Below are 22,087 nucleotides of genomic sequence, written 5' to 3'. Positions count from 1 at the left end.
AAGTTCCGCACTGACATGCGAAAGAACTTCTTCATGGTGAGGGTGACGGAGCACTGGAACAGGCTGCCCAGGGAGGCTGTTGAGACTCCTTCTCTGGAGATATTCAAGGCCCATCTGGATGCCTACCTGAGCAACCTGCTCTAGGGAACCTGTTTTGGCAAGGGGGTTGGACCAGATGATCTTGAGGTCCCTTCCAACCGCTTCAATTCTGTGATTCTGTAATATGGCATAATGAGGGACAATACAGTCACAGGGCATATTTTATGCAGCACCTTAGGACTGCAATAGATCTATGGAGGCTGCTTTGGAGGTACAGAAGTCTTGCATTCCAGACAGCTCTGCCAAGCCAAGATACTGCAGTGATTATTACCTGTTTCAGTTGGGTTATGTCCAAATTACCTATCACTCTGGGGCTGCATTTACTGGTTACTTAGCACAATGATGAAACTTAATTTGTAGAGGGACATGTTTCTTCATGGGGAAGCTCATTTCTGTTAGCCAAACCTCTGATACCAATGGAGTAGTATATTGCTGCCTTTGGGATTGAGTCATTTCAGTAGAAGGACAGGGAGGATGAGGAGAATATTGAAAGCTTTTTTCAACATTAAGTCTTCAAACACATCATAACCCAATTTGTAAGGATGCCAGCCACTCCTTTTGGCAGACTGCAGGATGTCTTGTTGTATTCTACAGACAATTTGTTGATTCTAATTAGCAATTTGAGAATAGAGTAAGAAGAAAAGAAAAATAAAAAATTGAGAGCACAGTGCCAGTTACTACAGCAGGACACACACTCTTTCATTATTATTTTTCTAACTGTCATTGAACAATGGTCACATCCAGCTGTTTCTTCATAAGCAATCATGCATACAAGTGGCCCCTATTACATCTGACACCAGCTGAGTAAACGCTTGCTCTCCTTTCTGTGTAAGCATCCTTTGTGATTTCTTGGGGGGACTCCAACATGCAGCCTAGCAGATAAAAGCAGATGTCAACAAATACATGTTTGTTTGTTGTTGTTGTTGTTTTTTCTTCATATCCCTTATGCTCTATGTTTCAACTTGATAGCAATGACCTGGGTGTTTTGCTATTCAACATGGCTTAAAACACAGATCAAATCCAAGTTCACCATGTTGCAGGTTATCTGGTCCTCTTAAAAAACTTACAAGAACATTTTCAGCTTTTTCTCTAGTAATAAGTGTAACAAACTGGTGGTGTCAACACACCAAATAACCGTAAACCCCCCAATATATCTGCACAGTCACTATGTTCTCTCATAGGAACCACCCTGTTTGTGTGATATATTCTCTGACATGAACCACCAAAGCATTTCCACCAAAAATCCCTAAGAACCCGCAGATATTGACAGATCAATTTTTCGAGGTTTAAAAAAATAAAAGGCAAAAGAGAAGACTGTGATGATTACTGCAAAGAAAAGGCAAGATGTGCATATATTTTATTTCTTCCCCTCACACCCAGGCACCTTTCAGAGATCCTTAGACAAAAAAATACAGTGGCAGATGTAATCTTTTCTGATGCTTCCTATATACCATCTTTAAACCTTTCCTTTGCAAATGCATCTTTTGGTCCCTTTTGCCCAATTTATCCTACCTGGAGAGATTAATTTTTCTTGCAGATAAAGAATTGATAGTTCATCACATCTCTTCAGCAATAAAGCTGGATGCAGGGACTCATACTGCCTGCAAATGGCTTGTTTTGCCTGACTGGGAAGAAACAGCCAAAAACATGTAAAGTCCTCAGCTGGCCTTTACTTCTCATATATTGAACTTTTGGCTTATGACTACATGTTTCCCCTGGGGCTTTCTCCAAAGCCTGACTTCTGAGATCAGGCAGTGTTTCGCTGTGGGAGTAGCAGACAGTTCCACGATCTCTCACAGCTCAACGGATGCTCCCATCTCTCTTCGAGCCTTCAGGTAGAAGATCTGGGTAACACTTTGCTTGGTGAGCTCAGGCTACAAAGCAACAGTATCCAGGAAAGCAGACTCTCCTCTCCTGTAGGTATCACAGATAACGTCTCATTTGAGATAATGCAAAAGGAATTCTTTCAGATATTTTTGAAGGGCATTTTGTAAACTCTTCCCTTTGCAGATGATGGGGATGTGGGGTGGCAATCCATGCACAAAAGAAAGATGGGTAAAACACTTTGGTTTCAACATCAGTCATAAGAGATTATCTTCACTATGGTCAGCACTGACATCTATACCTTTGCCAATGTCCTTCAGCCCTTCCTCCCACCATCTTTCCTGTTTAATGCAGTGTCTACTCTTACACGTGCAAAAATATAAATAGAACAACTTTCCCTACTTCCACCATTGCCTTTCCTCTTTTCTCAAAACTTAGGTTTTGGTAAAGACAGCTGCTATCACAGCTTTTATTGCTGGCTGAGTACAGAGCACTTGAGTGGCACAGGAGGCTACAAGATACTCATCCCTGCTGGAGCAAGCTTTCATTATTTCTTTCTCAGCAAAAGCAAGTATATCTTAAGCAGCTGCCTTCAAAAGAAATGGAGAAGGAGCGAGCTGAAGACTTGCAATGGCTTTGGCAAGAACTGCCATTAAAATGTCAGTAACAGCCATGAGCATTCGCCCACAGCACTAACTAGCATGTTAAAAACATAGAGAATGCACAAGTAATACAAAGTTTAATGATACTCTTTATAGTAACTGATCAAGACTGTATTTTGAAAGTGTATGTTCCTAGTGAAAGATGACATTTGATTTGGAAACTGTAACTCAGGACAGTGAGGCATGAATATTTGGCTGCTAAGCCATTAGTATCTCTTTCAAGAAGAAAGCGTTCCCAAGGTGTATGATATTTGTATTGAAATGTTCAAATTTCCATGATGACAGTAGGACTAGATACAGAACACTCACAAATCTAGAGCAACTAAAGACACTACATGAATATAGTGTGCAGGGGTTCCTCTCTTTTCTCCTAACCTTTCCCTTCACCCTCTTCTAATAATCGTGTTAGGTCAAGAGTTGCATGTTTGTACTCCAGACAGTCACTGTCTAGTGTATCTGCTGGTTTTACCTACTGGGCTAGCTCACAGATCTCTGGCATGCCCAGCAAGTGACAGGCACTGGTTGGCTGGTGTACAGCAACCAAGCATCCATTAGATGGTCTATCTAAATGGATAGGCTGCCCATTTTAGCCATCAAGTCTAGGTTAGCCAGAGCGTGTGACTGCTCTTCCTGAGCCTGCTAGCCAGAGGTTATAAATCCAGCAAGAGCTTGTTCCTGTGGTGGGGACAAGACAGGGGGCATAAGGCAGTACTGGAGGTAGAAATGCAAGGAAGAGTGACAGATCCAAACCAAGCTAGCTTGCTTTTGCTTGTTGTGCATCTTTGCTCTGAAAAATTTAGGGCAAACCAAGACTGTACATTTTTACAGTTTGCCAGTGTCACCACAAGCTACAGCAATGTACTAGAACTATTACAAAAGATGAGAATACTACAAACCATACAAAAAAAAAATCCCTTTCCTTGAGGAGAAAACACAGTGAGTGTCACTAACAATCACGTAAGACTTGCAAAAATTTGCATGCCTGTATGTGTCTGTTTTAAAAGCTCTGTTAATATGTGAATACCTTAGCTTCACTAGGGAGATAGCAAAGAATATGCGTTTACTACATAAAAGAGATGAGACCTAACAGTCTGACTCAAAGGATGAAAAAAAAAAAACAAACAAAAAACAAACAAACAAACAAAAAAACTCTGAAAGACCTGCATTATTTTCTGCAATTTTGGGGATTTCCTTACATGACAAAGTCATAATGTTTAATGCTTCCACCTCAGCCTAGCTCTAGCCCTGACACAGACTCACTTGGCCACACTGATGGCAAGTTATTGATGTAAAAGTATAATGCTTTATCTGGAGAAGTGTCTGAGGGCTGAGGTGGTCTGGGTTACCTGCACTTCTTCCTTCATACTCTCATCATCATTGGTCCAACTCTTTTGCAGTCTAGCTCAGAGAGGGGTATGCAAAAATCCCAAATTCTTCCTCAAAACAAAATCCCTATATGAAGTCTTATTTTTTTACATAACTCACACTATGCCAATTTCACATCAACACTTTATCCCACCAACACCTTAAGCTTAGCAAAACCTCATATAATTAAATGCTGCCTCCCACCTTGGCTTCAGCACATGAATCTTCTCTGTTTGCTTGGCTCTAGCTTTATGTTTACATATACTCTCCTTACCTACTAAATTTCAAAGCAAAAAGAAAAATGTGAAGATCATCTGTTTCCAAATAGTTTCTCCACTTAAGGACCTACTTAAATTTTTCCACTTAGGATCTTGGACAGCAGCTTCTTGTTCACACTTAGGATGCTGGCATGAGAATTAGCCAGGGGTGACCAAGTAAACCAGCTGCTTATTGTTCAAGTGAGACCTCCTAATATGCTGGCTGGACCAGATTGCCTTCCAGTATCAGCATGTTGGTAGTGTCCTTCAGAAACACAGAAGAAAACAAATAAAAACTATCAACCATCTAATGCAGGTAACAAAGAACAAAATAGATTTTATGTAAGTGTAGTCCAACGGTGTTCCAAGTTAAAATGGTCAGAAAAACTGTAAAAGTAAAAGACAGCAACAATTTTTTCCTCATTTTTTTAGAGAAAGGTGGATTGACTGCACTTGCTACAGAAGTGATTCTGTCAAGTACAGAATGTTAAAAACAACCTGCAGATTTATGTGGATTAAGGTGTTTCAGAAGGTTTGAGAGAAACTACATAGAATTAGCATCTTTGAGGAGCACTTTATAAAGACATATCTCAGAATACTTGCAGGAAGAGAACTATTGTGAGAAAGTATGCATTTCAGTTCAGTTCAATGAGAGGTCAGAGAGGTCATTGATTGCCCCAATATGTTAAATGTCATTTCTGTGCTTTATGTCAAAGTTCAGTCAGGCAGTTCAGTATAGCATTAGGACCATTATTATTTCATGATATTTGATAGGAAGTGGTTTGTAGCAGCAGCTTCTGAAATTAATTCCTAAATTCTCCGCTGAACCATTTGGATAATTTGTCAGGCATTTGTGGTTTCACTAATCATTAGCAGATAAACCTAAGCTACATTGGCTGGGCTTTAAGATAAAAGTAAAGATTCTTGCTCATATGCAGGTCCAAGGAAGGTTAATGAGTCATAAATATACAGCACAGAAGAATAAGGATGTTCTGTGTTACAGACGGCCCTCTGACCCAGACACCAAGACATATACCAAGATACCAAGACAACACATGTAACAGATAATATTAAAGGGCTTTATTCTTAACATGTATCTTAGGATTAGGAAGTGTGATCACAAGATTGCACCCACCTACATCTCACATATTTGAATTAGCCCTAGAATGCTTATTCAGATTAATTCAGTATCAACTTCAGGAAAAAAAATACGGAGGACTAACCTAAATGTTATGAGGTGTATAATAAAAAACTTAATGTTAACTAATCTTTCTGTACTCCACTTATTAGATTTTCAGTGCAATCAGAATTTAAGTTTGACAGTTTACAGAACTTATACAGGCAAAAATGAAATATTGAACTTAAAGTAGGATGACTGCACTACTGAAGAAAAAATTCCAAGCATTTGTTCTGTAGATACTTCTTCCAAAAGGTGTAAATCTCTGCTGCATCAGAGTAAAGGCATTCCAAAAAGAACCTACAAGATTTCTGTAGAAGAATCACATCTCTAAACTCTTCTGATTAAAAGGTACTTTTAATGTCAAACTGCTTATTATTGTACTGTCAATTTGTTCATCCTTTGCTATTCACAAAATATGGCTAGTTGAAGTAGATGGGTCAGCTTTATTTTTGGAAATAGTTTCTAGAATCCTGAGGTTTTATACCCAAAATGAGCAGGTATTTTTCCCCATTAGAAAGTAACACAAAATATTTGGATGAAGAAATGCTCCGGTAAAAAAGTTATGTGCCAGTTTACCCTCTTTACATTAGCATCTTTGTTAGCACTGACACTATTTCAAATCTTTCTTGGTGTTGTTATGCTTACGACTGGATTCCTAGAACTGCACAACATTCCTCTGCATTGACAGCTGTAAGAAGATGCTGCTGTAGCTGTAAAATTCACTTCTCAGACTTTTACTGGAGCCTTCGATAAGTAATAACACACCCAAAGCTGTTGTGCAAAAAGGAAAAGTGACCACCACAAATTCCAAAGGCTGCCAGTAGTGCAATTCTGGAGAGAGGTACTTTCTCCAGAAAACATGTTAAAATCTGCACTGGGGTGGCAGCAACTACTCAGAAAGGCACTTAGATCTGCATTGGAGGTACATGACTATTATTACTGTTTACAGTAACCTCAGTAAACTCAGAAATAAGGGTAAAGGGCATTCTTAGCTTTCAGTACAAGGCCTAATGAATTCTTTATCATTTAGCACACCACCTTCTTTTTTTCTATCAGAAACATCCATTTAAAAGTCTACACTAACACTAACACTAATTTTCAATTTATGAACAAGCTAAGTGACATGACTGTTGGAGCATTTGAAGATAACATTGCTGTTTCAAATGAATCTGCCTTTCTACCAGAATGACGCTTGTTCTCAGAGGCTCAGGAACACCACTTCTCCTTTTTAGCCTCAGGCTCTTAGGCTTGCCTGTTCTCTGTTCTTCTCTCTCTCTCTCTTTTTTTTTTTTTTTTTTTTTTTTTTTTACAGCCGCTAGATCTGAGCTCCTCTCAGGAACCTTGTTGGCCACAGTTAGGGGCCAGCCTGTGTGCACAACCTCCATGCCACAGTGAGGCTGCACAGAGAGCTGCTCCATGGATAATGGGACTTCTCCAGGCAAGAAGCAACCTACCCTAAGGCCTGCAGAAATAAAAGGGCATCTCTGACTTCAGGAAAATTCACCCAGTAAGCATAGGTGATGCACGACATGTGGAAGTCAGGATCACCACTCAGGTACTCAGTGTTCCCATAGATTCATACACAGATTCTGGGTTAAAAATGCTGCTGCACTGAGCACCGTGGAGTACAGCTCGGGTACACCACATGATTTCCAGGTAAAGCAGCACATAAATCAATTGCAAGCTTTTTTTAGTTTCCAAGACATGCATAATGCTTCAGCAGCATCAACATGACCAGATGGCCAGTGTCATTCAGGAACCACACTGAAATCCTACAGAAATATATAAAGGACAGAGATGTTGAAAAGTGTAAGTGTTTGGGTTTGTATTCATCAGTGTCCTCAAACAATGATGCACAAAAGGGGACAGATTTCCATGAACTGAACCCCACTTCTTCCATAATTCTATTGATACTCAGAGCAGATCATGGTTTTCTACGAGATTGAAAACACCAGCACAGCTGGGAAGTCTGCCCTGGCATGGCTAATCTCATCTTAGTTTCTTGCACTGACATGCACAAATATATTTGTTCTAACACTGCTGACCTAATAGGTTTGTAACAGTGTGGTTGCAAAGCAGAAAGGGATGTGGAGTCAACACTCATATCCACACATCTGCACCAAACAGGACAACGCGTCCCCAGCCATAGTGACACAGCAGGTCACTCAGAAAGAAGGAAACCCAGGTTCCTTTGACCCCTTACTCCATCTATTTATTACCTGATCATCTGACATTTGCTAAAAAATGTAGCCTGGCAGATGCTAACAGAAGGGAAGAAGTAGAGAAGATTGTGCCTGCATAGATGGGCTCACACAGTGTTGTCTTTGCAGGAGCCCAGCCAAGTCATTCACCAGCTCTGTAATATTGCTGACATAACAGGAGAAGGAGGGGGCACACAAGCAAATCCACTAAAAATGACTCAGACAGAGTCGTTATCAAATGACTCAGAATAACAAGTGAATAATAGGGCTTATGAAAGTACACACTGTTGGATGAAGTCATTCATATGACTTGCGTTTCCCAGTGACGCAAGAAGCAAATGAACTGAGGACTATTGACAATGTACGATTTCTATCTTGCACTCTGCAAAACAATTTAGAGGATGTTTTCAGAGAAAGTCTGAACCATAGATAAAAAGTGACATGAGGTAGCTGGGGAAGAAAGAGAAACAGACTAAGCTGAGGTTTTTTGCACTTTTCTCCCCAGAGTCATGAAAACAAAATGGATTGCTAAAAGCTTATCAAACAGAGCTCATTCTTCAGTCGCACTGCTTATTTGTCTGGAGAACTGGAGAAGTTTTCTGCGTGACTGAAAGGCTGTCTGGAAGCCTAGCTTCTCAAAGCTAAGTATCTTTCACCTGCCACCATGGAGCACCTTTCTCTATCAGCCAGACATGGTCTGGCATGACCAGCAACTGAAACCCAGGCTAGTACTTTCCACAGACCTCAAGGTAATTACACAGAACACAAGAATTAAAGGTCTGTTTGACATCCCAGCACATCATCCAGGGTCTAAACCAGGAAAATTGACTATACTCATGTCTTTTGTGGCACTTCTTTATCTGCAGATCTGGAAGCCTGATGAGCAAGTATCCCAAATCTTATCTGCATTTTATAGATGGGATACAAGAGTGGTAAGCACACAATGCAGTGCTTTAATGGTAGTCATATGAAAACCATACTGAGTTACAAGAGATAAGGAACAAATGATAAATAGTTCAGATTGAAAAAAAGATTATGTAGGTGAGCAGAGGCAATCTCACCATCTTCCAACATGGAACAGAACAAGGCCTGTGAAGCAGAAGCAGCTTGCTTCCCTGACATACATAAAATCTGGGGCACCTACTTTGTCTCTGGATGGAAGCCTCTTCAGAAACCATTGGTGCTACTTTCACTTAGCTTGATTGTCCCTCAGGAAGTCAGGAAGGAAGAGAGGGTTAAGCACACACATTGTCCTGGCTTACTTTGTGTGAACTCCTCCATGGGACAACTGCAGAAAGAATTACACAAAATTTCCAATGAACTATGTGTTACACTGGTAAAATAACGGTAGATTTAGAACTTTCTAGTATGAAATAATACTAAATGAATGCCTTAATCTTTCCCCCAAAAGGCAACTTTCTGGATAATGTTCGTCACCACTTCTAGCTATTAAGGATCTCTTGGCACTTTATGGGAGTGTTAAACCTTGTGTTACTGCTGAAAACTTACTTTATGAACTCTATTTTGTCTACCTGAACACCTCCTCTAACTGAGAGGCATTCTCTAACTGAGAGACTTTTTATCTCATCATTGTAACCTAGATCAGAGAAATGACACATAAGATCTGATGGACTACTTACTAAAATGTTCTTCTCATTTGACTTCATGGATTTTGATAGAGACTCTTTTTCATAAGAGATTTGTGATTAATTTGTTATTTCACGTGTCTAAACAGAGGACATACCATTTTTCTAAAGCCACTTTTCCCCCACAGAGATGAGATTTTTCTTTTCATTAAATATGATGATAGCCGAAGTAGGACAAAAGCAGCAGCTTGAATGATACTGAAAAGGCAACAAGTATGCCAAGCTCATTACAAACATTAAGAAATGTAAGAAAGTTACAAACTTTCTCTGGTCTAATGGAAGAATTGTATTTGCTTAGAAACTGCAAATCTTTTTTGTCCATCCCTCATGTGATATTAAAAACAACACTCCTCCCTCCATCTGAATACCCACAGGCTTATAGACTGACTCAGCAGATAGAGATCCTAGACCCTTCTTCCTCTTTTATCTGGGTTTAATTAAAACAACAACACAGGAATACTTCTTTTCTCTTACACTAATTACATAAGAGGTATGAAATACAAGGAGGCCATACTAATATCTGAAACAAAATCAGTATTCCCACTTCCATTCAAGTCTTCTTGTGATGTGGCTTTGGAGCTGATGTGATTAGTAGCACAAAAAAATCAGCTTCAGCCTTCTCCCTAAAAACACTTGTTTGCTCTTGTAATGCTTACAGCATGGTCAAGTTACTGAGCTACTGTAATTCCATGGATTAAGTAAGATAATTAACTCCACAATTTTTGAAGAATGACAACTTCTGAAAGCTGGGCAGGAAAGTGGACAGAAATATCTCACCAGTTCCCATGCACATTTTAAATTCAATCATTATGTTACAGGTTTTCCACACTGGATCTGTTCTGGAGTTACAGGCAGGTCTCTTAACTCACCAACAGAAGAAGCGCTATAAAGCAAGCCAGGATTTCTTCTGAATTACCCAAACAACTTATTATCAGCACTGCAAAATACCATACAGATCTGCTTCATGCAACTTGAGTGCATTTGAAGCAATATTCCTGATAATTGGAGCTTTAAGCTCCAATTGCTACACTCCATGCTTCCTTCATTCCTCATCTTTAATCATTTCTGTATCTCTTTAGAAAGATTTACTCCAAGGCATATTTAAATGTTATTAATCTATTCTCACCAGAAAGCCAATGTACTCATAAATTGTTTCACAGAACATAAGTCACTTTTGTTGGTCACAAACTCTTCCTTCCTTGAATTATGCTGTAGAGTTCACTGGCCTCTGTAAGCATCCAGAAAAACTGGGAGCTGTTAGTAATGCAAGTCTTGAATTAACTTCTAGCAAAGCATTACTTCCCCAAATCCTCAAAACCCAACTAAGTGCTTCTACACCACTTACTGGAAACTGTGTTGTTTGTTGAGTTTGTTGACAAGGTGGTGCTCAGTCCCTTCCTTTCGGGCCTTTCTAACAGGCTGTGAGAAGGAGACCCCGAGAAGGCCAGCAGGGCTCGGCAGTTGTGATGGGCTACAGCACTATGCTCTGCTGGGGAAAAGCTGAAAGCCACTGAGGAAAGAGTCAAGGTGCTCTGCCAAAAAACAGCAACCTCTTGTCAAGGCATGAGCTGTGGCTCTTACATTTCAAACATGGTAAAGGAATGAGAGCTTAAACTAAAAAGCATAAAAACACTGACCTACTGCAGAGGTTAGGTTGCTCCCAACATGTATGTGCTGTCCTGGGTCACTCAGCCCAATGGCAACTGCAGAATTTGGTCTGCTTTAAAAACAAACAAGCAAAACCCCAAAGTTTGTTGGTTTTGTTTGCTTGTTTGTTTGTTTTCCTTGCAGAGTAGGCACAATGACCAAATCTGAGCACTGTAATATTTTCAGCTCTGCATGTCTCAAAAGGAGATTTTTCATTTACATAAATTCTAAACAATTACAAAAAAAAAAAAAAAAGACAAACTTCAGGGTTACTTATTCTTTTTAGAGATAATACACTTACTGTTGGTTTGTTTAAGATTTTGCAGGCCAAAGAGGAGGCTGGAGTATTCAATAATTGTAATTAGATGTATGTAGCTCTTCTAATTAAATTGATATTCTAATTAAATTCTAATTAATTCCAATTAAATAGACAAATCTAACAAACACAGGTAACTTTTTTTTTTTTTTTTTTAAATTCTTGTTAAAAACAATTCATAAAATTTTAATTTTCTGTGTTGATAAACTGAAGGTGGAGGGAAGGGGCAGGACAACATAGGCTGCATTCAAAAGTAGGATGAAGCAATAATAGTTGCCACTTCGGATATTACCAACCAGAATCTCAATGGGAACAAATCAGGTTCAATTTAAGGAGTTTAATGAAGCTTGTGTAAGGAAAGTAGCCTGAGTTACATATAGGCAGCATCAGACACAAAAAAAGCAATGTTATCTCTAATTCTAAACAATTATTTCTTCTAGGAAAGCTCAACCTGCATTGCAGCAGTGGGGAAATACTATGAACTGTTTTTAGAAAGGGGAACCAGGACATAGGGGGCTACGTGGATCCAGGCAAGATTTACAGCTGCAATATTACAGACACCACTTAACAGCCTTTTATCAGCATTATCAAGTTGCTTCCTAAAACGTTCTGTATTTTATTTTAACTACAATTTTAATCTTGCTGAATTCTTTAAAAAAACACAAACAAACAAACCCTAAAATCAAATATCCTCAAATTGTTTTAATTAGATATATGGAGAATTTTTCTCTAACTGCTACAGTTTTACATATATTTTATGGTCAGAGAATGTAGGAAACATTGAAGAATGATGATAATTGGTGTCATATTTTGCCCAGATACTTTATACTCTCCCTTGGAGATTGAATGGATTTTTCATTTTTGTTGCAAGTGATTATTATTTTCTTAATATAGTGGACATCGAGGCCATGCAATTATATGGTAGATGTTACCATTACAGGAGCCTTGTGTAGCAACAAATACTTCCGAGCTAAGCTTGTGAAAGAAGACATTAATTCTTATAAAATTCATTTGTTCATTGTCTAAAGGAAATTAGCAACTCATTGTTATTTTCTGCTCACCCCTAATCTTTCTGGAAAAAAAATAAAAATAAAAAATCCCCCTATTCACCAAAGGAAAGCATTTTAGAGGGATTGGAGTGACTAGAACCATAGTGTCTAAAAATATTCAGCCTAGTTATTCTGCCAAAGTGAAGGAAATGCCAGTAGGGACATTGAAATTGCAGAATGAAAATCTATTTACATGTTATTCTTGCATGTATTTTTACCTTTTCATCTACCTAGTCACATGCTGCAGCTGGAATACAGCCCTCAACAAGCCCTTTGCGGTGCAAACAGTAAACACTTGCACTTCAGAAGGTGGTAGGAATTTTGCAATGGAGTTTAACATTGTAAAATGAGGCCATTAATGAGAATGTCATATACAATGGCGCACTTCTGTCTGTCATCAGCCACATCATAACAGTAACTTATAAAATGATAGAAATGCTTTTGATCGTTCATTTATGATTAACTCTTCTTGCACTGTGAAACTGTCTATTGCAATACATTAAGGCACTATCAAAATGGCTTTGTGACTAATCATTGAGTTATATCTCACCTAACCTCAGTGCAGAAGGCACCTTTGTGTTCCGTATCATTCATGAACTTAACGGGAGCAGTACAACAAAGCTAATTGTATTCTTGGCATCGTTCTTCAGTGATTGCTTATTCTCCATTTCTTCACATTTATTATCCAGCTCTTACAAATGAAATTAATTAACAGGTTTTCATCTTGTCAACTATTGGGAAATGGCTATTATGTATGAAATAAGAATTTGTACGTAGCCAGCTGGATGAGTCTTTCTCCTACCACTTGCACCATTAGAACGACTGCTTTTTATGTCTTTTTTCACATACAAATAAACAAAGAGGTACATGGTGGTAGGATTTGTATTTTGTTGTATGAACACAAACAAATAGTCTGCTGGTTGTATCAGCAGACAATAAGCATCATCTAATATATTAAATAATCCTTTTTGCATTTTTTTTAATTTGTTTGTACATAGTGAAAAGACTATTTTATCAGTTGGAGACATACTGGAACTCCCTCTAAAGTAGAATAGAAACTTTAAAATGCCATCAGGTAACCATTTTGTTCTGGACAAGAATCCACCAGTGTACAAAAGCAAACACTATGGTATGGTGTTCTGTGATTTTATCCAGAGAGATTTCTGGTTGTTCAGTGCTTTCCTAAATGGGAGAGCATGAGGAAAGCCTGAAATATTTCTGATATTTCTTTGTAGATAGCAGAAAAGTGTACAAACATTTTTATTTATTTATTTTTAAAGCATCCCCATCACTTGCTATTTTACTAGTAGTTAAGGACTATTTGTATCAGTAATTGTCCTTTAAATACAATGCCAGGCTGGGGTAACTTTGTATCAATTTTAAGATTTCCCAGCAGATCTTCTTTCTTTGGTTTCAAATATTTTTTTCCTGATGATGTTTAAGCCACAAATCCACCTTTATTATTTTTAATAATAATAATAATAGTAATAATAATTCATTGATAATATTATGCTCACTGAATAATATATATGTATATTTTTTAATTAGGAAAACTAATCTATATGAGTAATTTCTTGGAGCAATGGGTTACCTAATTGTGGACTTCCACCTCCTGCTCTTACAGCTAGGGCAGAACCAAGGTCAGAAGACCAGATCCACCTCAATGTGGAATTGTCAGCATTTCCAAGTGAAAGCTGTGTAGTCTTTCCCTCTTCTCACTAGACTTCTCTAGAAAAAATCCCAAAGTTATACCCAGAAGTGTGAAGAGATCTGCAGAGAGCCCAAGAGCAAAGGCTCAGCAAGGAGAACTTTATAGAGCAGAAGGGGGCAAGGTCCAGCTGCTCCTTAGAAGACAGTGGGGAATGGCATGTTAACAGTGAGCTGAACCACGGGTGCTTGTGCCTTGCATGTAACCAAACGCTAAGGAGAGATTCCTAAAAATCACTGAACAGCCACACAGACACTAAAAGGGGAAGAGGTGAGAGTGTGTGAAGTGGCAGACCTGAACCCAAAGACATCTGCCCACACCCTGCACTGCAGGGAACTCCCAAGACATTTCCAGGATAAATGTTTGTAGCTCATCAGCAACTGAATCTGACACCTTAGTTTTCCATATGCTGCTTTAACTTTGTCTAGCAGCCTCCTCCCTGTACCACTGTGCCTCCCTTTTTGTTCTTTCCTGCATCAAACATTCACCTGACAACTCAGACATTCAGAAAGTATGTCAGTGCATGTAATTAAAACAACTGAAATCTGGCGCATGTTACCCTGCACCTGCAGAACTGCTTGTAAAAGTGTGACAAAGGCAACATTTTAGTCGTGCCTTCTGCTACATCATCATATTTAGTTTCTTGTTTAAGAGACTGAAAACCCAACTGTGTGAGCTACAAAATCAGAACAATACTCTGGCGGGTGTGCTAAGTGTTACTTCACCAACAACTTGGCCCAGAGGGTGAGCAGGTTGCTCCAAACCGCCATACCTTGCCTGCAGCTCCCACCCAGCAACCTAAGCTTCATACGGACAAGCAAGTGGCTGTCCCACCCTGTTGGGCAGTCCCTCTGTGGCTAACACAGGCACCTGGCTCATGCCCTGCCTTGATCTTGTCTGCACTACAGGCTTTCAGGAGCTACAAAGACTTGTCTGGTTTCTATGGCTCTCCCTTAGCATTCTTCCTGTGCTCTCTTTAGCAGCTTATATGTATTTTTCCATCGTAAGGACTTTCTCTTCTAACTGCAGAAGTATTAGCAGGGATTGGAGAAAATTCCCACCAGTCTCCTAGCAAAGGAGAAATTTAGGACAGAAAACAACCCTAAACTGGATCAAAGGATGGAGCTCCACACAAGCATTATTATTAAAAAAGATGGGATCTCAGGGCTAGGGTCTCCTTAATATCATCAGATCTTTGCAACTAATTCTCCTACTGACAGCCACAGCTATGCTTTCAATTGCCTCTAGAATTACAATGACCAATTATTCATACAGCTGTATTTTCTATGAACAGCATAGAGAAAGACTGATAGTAGTAGATCATCTCCTAAACACAGAGAGCAAATATGGGAACAACTCTGCAGCAATGAGCTCAAAGTACAGTTTGTAATTGCTCTGTATCAGTTTTATTTGATTATACTTGCAAGAGAGACAATTGCATCCTTTAAAGCTGCCACCACTATGAAAGTGTTTATAGACAAGCAGGAATATGCTTCACAGTGACCCAAATGAGATGATTATTTGAGCATGACTAACTTCTTTTTTTTTCCTATCCATCCTATAACAAAAATAAATATTCAAGATTTTGAAGCTGCTGTGGCTGCCAAGGCAAAACACAGAAGGGAGAACTATCCTCCCAATACCTATACTTAAGTATATGCAGTGTAACGATGCTTCAGCTTCTGCTCACTTTAGAAGTTATGATTCCCTCTAAGCTAGTGGGATAACATATCATTGCTCCATCATCACAACACAGATGCTGTGGTGCATCTGGGAAGATTTCACATTGATGCCTGTAAACCCCATGTTATGACTGCAGCAGCATAAAACAGTGTTTAGTGTTAATGCTGCTTTTCTGGAATACATTTAAAAGGCATTAAGAGAGAACATCTCCAGAAGTGCTAAAGAATCTTTGTCAAAACACTGTCAAGACAAAAAGAAAAAAAAAAAAAAAGCAATGCTGAAGGAAACCTGTCCTATCTCTGTTACAAAGAATATCATTGATCATCAAAGTGGATGATTAAATCCATCAGCTGTTTGCATCTAAGAGCTCTCAGCATATCTATCTGGCCAAGAAAACTACTGCTGTGATTGTGTCCACTTCCCTGTGCAAACCTCACAACACTGCACTGCTTGGGATTTCAGCAGTGCCAGTAGACACTGAGTATATATTTGTATTTACTCACTAATTTGAAAAGTAAAATTATTTTATTCACATATACCTCTCTGTTTCCTTTTTTTTTTTTTTTTTTAAGTCTGCATTTTGGGACAAAGCTATTTCAAAACATCTTTTAAAGTCATTACAAATGTAATGATAAATCAAAACCTCTTTAGGAAAAACAAAGCTCCCCCTAGCTAATTCAGTAAATGCTGTGCAGAGATGCATTTGTCACAAGTTCAAGACACTGAAACTTTAAAATTTTTCTGCATCTCAGTCTCCAAAATTGAAAGATACTCTCAGACCTGTGATTAAATCAAGCATTAATGCTATGAACTGAAATAATTGAATTGCAAAGACAGTGATGCACAACACAACGAAAGAAGTCATCTCATTTTAATATCATGCAAGACAAAGATACGTGTATCATCAGTACAAATGATAAGAAATAAAGCAATAAGCAGATTTACCTGGAGTAGTTACTGTGTTCTAGTTCTGCTCTGTTTCATACTCCTTTCAGGATAATCACCCCTAAAGTATATTTCCTGCTTTGTACTAATATTTTATTCATGACATGTGTGTTCCTCATCATTAAGTGAAGAACTGCAATGTTTTTAGATGGAAGGCAGAGGGAGGGAGAAGAAAAATCCCTCCATTCCCAGCCCTTGAAAATAACTCTCGTGATGCAGGTGGACGGGAATATTCTGCTGAAGAGAAGGCGCAGTGCATGCAGCTCCTCTCAGCAGCACTTCTCTCCACAGCAAATGCAGCTCACTCGCAGTGGAACAGCCTGCAGTAGAATAATAAGAGAATTTCTCAAGTGTAAGCAAGGGAGGGGGGTGTGAGGGAAAGCAAGGAAAGAAAATGCTCAAGAAGCAGCTTCTCCCTTCACAGCTCAGGCATGCTGCATGTCCCTGGGGTCTTCTGAGGATAGGCACACAAAAGATTTCAAGGCTCTGAGATACACTATGTGAGATCTAACGCAGACAGCTAGCTAAAATAACCAAGGTTAGGAAATGCAAAATAGTAGGTTTCCAATAGCAACATCAACACCTCCCTGTTGTAGCTCTTGTAATGTGATGTACATTTTAAGACAAACAGCAATATTGTGAGATAATATCTTTGGCCTGAAATCTAGTTGTAGAATCAGTTGTGCTCTGGTACCCCTCCCCAAGACTCATTTGTCACTGTTTTTCTTGTTTGAATTTACAGATATCATTTTCCCCACTGTATTTTCTCTCTGATGCTGAATAAACAACTTAGACATTAAACCTCAAAGGCACTTAGATCTGTTTGCAGCCCATTGCTGGATGGTAACTGAGGTGACCATAGAGATAAAAAACTATTTTGTATGTACAAGCCACCAACAAATCTACACAGCACACATTCTAAAAACAAAGAGAAAAACAGTTTTTTATCAGATCCATGCAAGGCTCATCCAATCATCATGCAACTGGGGTATGAGACACCTGCTGAGCCTCTTTGTGGAACAGGGGTATTCATCTGGTGTTCCCTACTGCGGCTTACCTCCGGCCCCAGGAGGCACTTTTCTGGGGCCAAATCCTAGGTGTTCCCTACACCTAATCTCACAGTTAGCCCCAGTGCTCTGCAAATGGCACCTTTTGCATTAAACCACAGGAACTGAAAGTCTCATATACATATTGCTTAGAGATAGAAGGGTTTTGTTTATTTATTTGTTTGTTTATTTGTTTGTTTTTAAGGAACTAATTCAAATTACTACAGCCTCTCTTGTCCTTGCTTACTTTAATTATCAGCTCTAAGCAATATGAACTCAGTTCTCCCTCACCCACAACCCATGTTGTTTAAAAAACCAACATTATTTATGATTATTTTTTAAAATCATTGGTTTGCTAATAGTATTCACAATGATATAGTAATGACTACACTTTGTAATCTAGTAATAATAGCTCAGAGAAGTTACTCTCAAGGAGAATTTTCATCCCAATGTGGTTTATATATGATAATTCCTACGCAGATTAAAAACCCACTGACACATCCTATTATAATACTTGCCTACATTGTACATGGATTTGGTGAAATCATCACACTCATATAACGCTTTGGGAAAAGAGCATGTCCCAGCCTGTCTGGGAGCAGCACACATAGTTGCTAGGATGAGAAATGAGATATGCTCTCATGACAGATCCCTATCCTCCACTCTGGGGGGTGGGTGTTTACTAAAATGGTATGGACAGTGGGTGGCAGCAGGTTATCATTTCTTTCCTACATTACGTAATCAGTACTGTCAATCCCAGCCTTTCAAAAACTCAGAGTTTAAGAAGCAGAATAAACAGATGTGTTTTTACTTATCATTTCAATATGATAAGATACCCATATTCCTTTAAGATTCATATTTTCTGCTCTAAAAAGCTGAGCATTGCAACTATTTTTAAAAGGGAGACCTCAGATTTCCACCACTGTGTAAACTGAAGCTTTAAGGGAAATCACGACAAGATCCATAATAAAATGATGATTGTCAGCAACCTCGTGTAGTATGCAAAGATGAAATCCCTTAACATGAAGTTGTCACTAAGCTCAAACTATTGACAACTTAGTAGGAAGGAACAGCAAGTAACACAAGCTAGATTGTGAGTGTTGTGTTAGTGAACAGAGTACAGTTGTGACACTTCTGGAGGGGAAAGGGGAAGTGGCTTGTACTTGGCCGGGGAGGGAGGCACAAATGTCAGTCCAAGTGGCAGTGCCCTATGTATTGCACTGGAAGTGTCTGCTCTGGTGAGTACCATGTCAAAAAGGCAAATGCAGTTACTGAAAGACTTTCAAAACAAGAGCATTCCCTCAAGGCTGACTGCAGAGGCCCTCTAACAAGCCAGGAAATGAAAAATCATTACTTTGTATCACTTACCTCTCCAATAGCTAGTTAATGATGTGCACCCTGGTTTGCTTTTACATGCAAACCCAAGACATAGCTCCAACCAGTGCAAAGAGAAGACAACACTGTATATTCTCTCTCTCACCTCATGCAGATCTTGATCTCAGACAAAATATAATCTCTTTTTGCTTTTCCAGACTTCACATGGCAATGCAGACACACCAGCCAGGGCTACAGGTACCTTGAAATTTTCTGTGTGGTTGAAAGCTGTTGCATGAGCTTATCCGGCAGATATGCAGGGCTGACTGGCTGGCAGAGCCAGCTGACTGGCTGATGTGCTATCTGATCACGTCTTACCCTTTGGCCACCCACACAAGCACAGGTCATGCCACACTCCTGCATGTGTGACAACAGTGTTACAGAGCAGGAACAACACCTGTATGAGTTCTAGTAAAAGCACTGGGGACAGAATGGGTCTGGCACATCAAAAACAGAAGAGCCTGGAGGTTTTAGCTATTTCCCTGTTGTACATTAGTAATACAATGGCCAGGAACTTCCATCTCTTTGTGAAGATTAGGTTCCTTGGATCTTTATATCAGAGACAAGTCTTAGTACTCATGTGAATCACTATTGTTATATTATGGGAGACCCTGAGGCTTCAGATGAAACCCAGGGAACTGTACAAACAAGATGCATTCCTTGCCTAGGGGAGCTAATCATCTAAATGAAAATGACAGACAGAGAGTTGGAGGGGGAGCAGAAGCACAGAGAGGTGAAAGCAATTTGCCCAAGGCCTGTCAGCCAGCCAGTGAGTGAACCAAAAATAGATGCTGACCCCTTGATTGTCATCCCACTGTCCTCTCCACTAGACTGAATCTCCTATGGTGGATGTGACATTAAATTTGTATTTCTATTTTACTGCTGTAATTTTAAAAAATAAATCACGATGGTAACATCTCTGTACTGAGTTGCTGTAATCAAGGCCACATAGGCACATTTAAAAACAAAAACACCAGGAACTTTTGCTAAGAGAAGAAAGCAAGGCCCTTGGACACTGGGTCTAGAAAACATGTCCTGATTACCAACTACTCCTCTGCCGTTAAGTATAAGGGCAATTTCAGTTTTGAAGGCTTTTGGCATCAATAACTTTTCCAGTGCAAACCCTGGGCAAGAAGTCCAGCTGATGAATGCAGCTAAGGGCAGATGCCATTTGTGGTGGTTTTACTCAGATTGGTGGCCGAGCTCCACCACAATTGCTTTCTCACTCCCCTCCTCAAAGACGAACGGGGAGAAAATATGATGATAAAGGGCTCAAGGGTCGAGATAAGGACAGAGAGATCACGCCGTAATTATCATGACGGGCAAAACAGACTCAGAATATGGAGATAGTAAGATTTATTACCTATTACTAACAAGCTGGAGAAGCGAGAAACAAAGGAAAGAAACCAAAAGTACCTTCCCCCCATCCACCCTCTTCTACCTCCTCCCCCCAGGTGGTGCAGAGGAATGAGGGAATGTGGGTTATGGTCAGTCTATAGTGCTTCTTCTCTGTCGCTCCTTCTTGGTCACTCTTGTCCCCTGTGCTGTGGGGTCCCTCCCACGGGATGCAGTCCTTGCTGAACTGATCTGGTGTGGGCTTCCCACAGGCATAAGCTCTTCAAGAACTGCTCCAGATATGGGTCCGTACCATGGGGTCCATTTCTCAGGAGCAAACTGCTCCAACCTGGGTCCCCCATGGGCAGCAGCTCCTGTGTGGTCTCCTTTCCATGGGCTACAGGTCCGGCCTGGAATCTGCTCCGGCAGGGGTCTTCCACAGGCTGCAGCTTCCATCGGTGCAGGTCCACCTGCTCCACCGTCGTACTCCATGGGCTGCAGGGGGACAGCCTGCTTCACGATGGTCCTCACCACAGGCTGCAGGGTGGTGCTCCAGGCAGCACCTGGAGCACCTCTCCCCCTCCTTGTTCACTACCTTGGTGCCTGCAAGGCTGTTCCTCACTCCTCTCATTCTCCCAGCTGCTGTGTGGCGCAGCGCTTTTTTTTCCCTGTCTTAAATATGCTCTCACAGAGGCGCAAATCAACATCACTTATTGACTCAGCTCTGGTCAGCAGTGGGGCCCTTACCTAACATGGGGCAGTTTCTAGATCCTTCTCACAGAAGCCACCCCCCTATGGCCCCCTGCTACCAAAACCTTGCCATATAAACCCACTACACCATTAGGAACCTAGAAAGCATCTGGCCTTGCAGAAGGGTTAAAAGAACAGGAAGGATTTAGGATTTTAAGCATGTTTTAAAGTGTCTCTCAAACCGGCAAGGTAAATGCTCCTGAGCAGAACTTGGTGCTGCCAAACCTGGACTATTGCAGGTGACTGATCAAGATCCTGGTGTCTTCTGTACACCACTCCCAACTGCAAGGTTTTCATATCCTTTAAATGGCACTTTTGGAACATAGAACATGGCAAAGATTTCCATAAGACTAACACCTATGTTTATAAAGGCTGTACCAGTGTTACTTCAGGCATTACAGATGCAAAACAGGACTTCTACCAGTGTGTAACCAAAGCAGTTTTTCAAAAAACCCTAATATGTAACATAATGCTTGCAGGCCTCTGCAGGAGAAACAGAAGGAAAAAATCACTTAACCTGTGTTTCATCACAAGCACAATTCATTCTGAGTACATCAACATTTTACCCCACTCATTTTGTAACAAAACCACAGAGAACTCTTCCAAGCATCTTTTTAAACACACAGCTTCTTTTGTGCACGACCTTAGTCCTCCAAACTGGAAGTCGACAAATGTCACTCCATTCTTCAACAATGGCAAGGAGGTGGACACAGGGAACTGTAAGTTGGTCAACAAGATGAAAGCACTAGAGCATCTTTCATATGAGGAGAAGCTGAGAGGGCTGTTCAGCCTGGATATGGAAAGCTTATGGGAGATCTTACCAGTATGTATAAATATCTGATGAGAAGAAATGAAAAATAGGGAGCCGTACTCTTCTCAGTAATGCCCAGTGGAGCCATACTCTTCTCAGTAATGCCCAGTGACAGGACAAGAGGCAGTGGGCACAAATTAAAACATGTGGAACTCCATCTGATCTAAAAAAACACTTTTTTTTTTTTTT

At 40.0% G+C, this 22,087-nt stretch overlaps 1 protein-coding gene across 6 annotated transcripts in view; it reads right to left on the bottom strand.

Annotated features, from left to right (window-relative positions):
• Positions 1–22,087, bottom strand: part of MYRIP (myosin VIIA and Rab interacting protein) — a 221,623-nt gene that overhangs the window by 79,561 nt on the left and 119,975 nt on the right. The window contains exon 1 of one of the 6 annotated variants that reach the window (XM_082754955.1): positions 19,109–19,243. The exons of the other annotated variants lie outside the window; for them this stretch is intronic. Within the exon in view, the coding sequence (XP_082611081.1) occupies positions 19,109–19,113 (5 nt within the window). The 5' untranslated portion in view covers positions 19,114–19,243. Of the gene's footprint in view, positions 1–19,108; positions 19,244–22,087 lie in introns of those variants that run through there. 6 annotated transcript variants of the gene reach the window in all.

This window comes from Aythya marila, assembly GCF_965140915.1.
Source record: "Aythya marila genome assembly, chromosome: 2".
Classification (NCBI taxonomy): domain Eukaryota; kingdom Metazoa; phylum Chordata; class Aves; order Anseriformes; family Anatidae; genus Aythya; species Aythya marila.
Note: the sequence above shows the minus strand (reverse complement) of the source record. Positions and strands in the feature narration are given on the sequence as shown.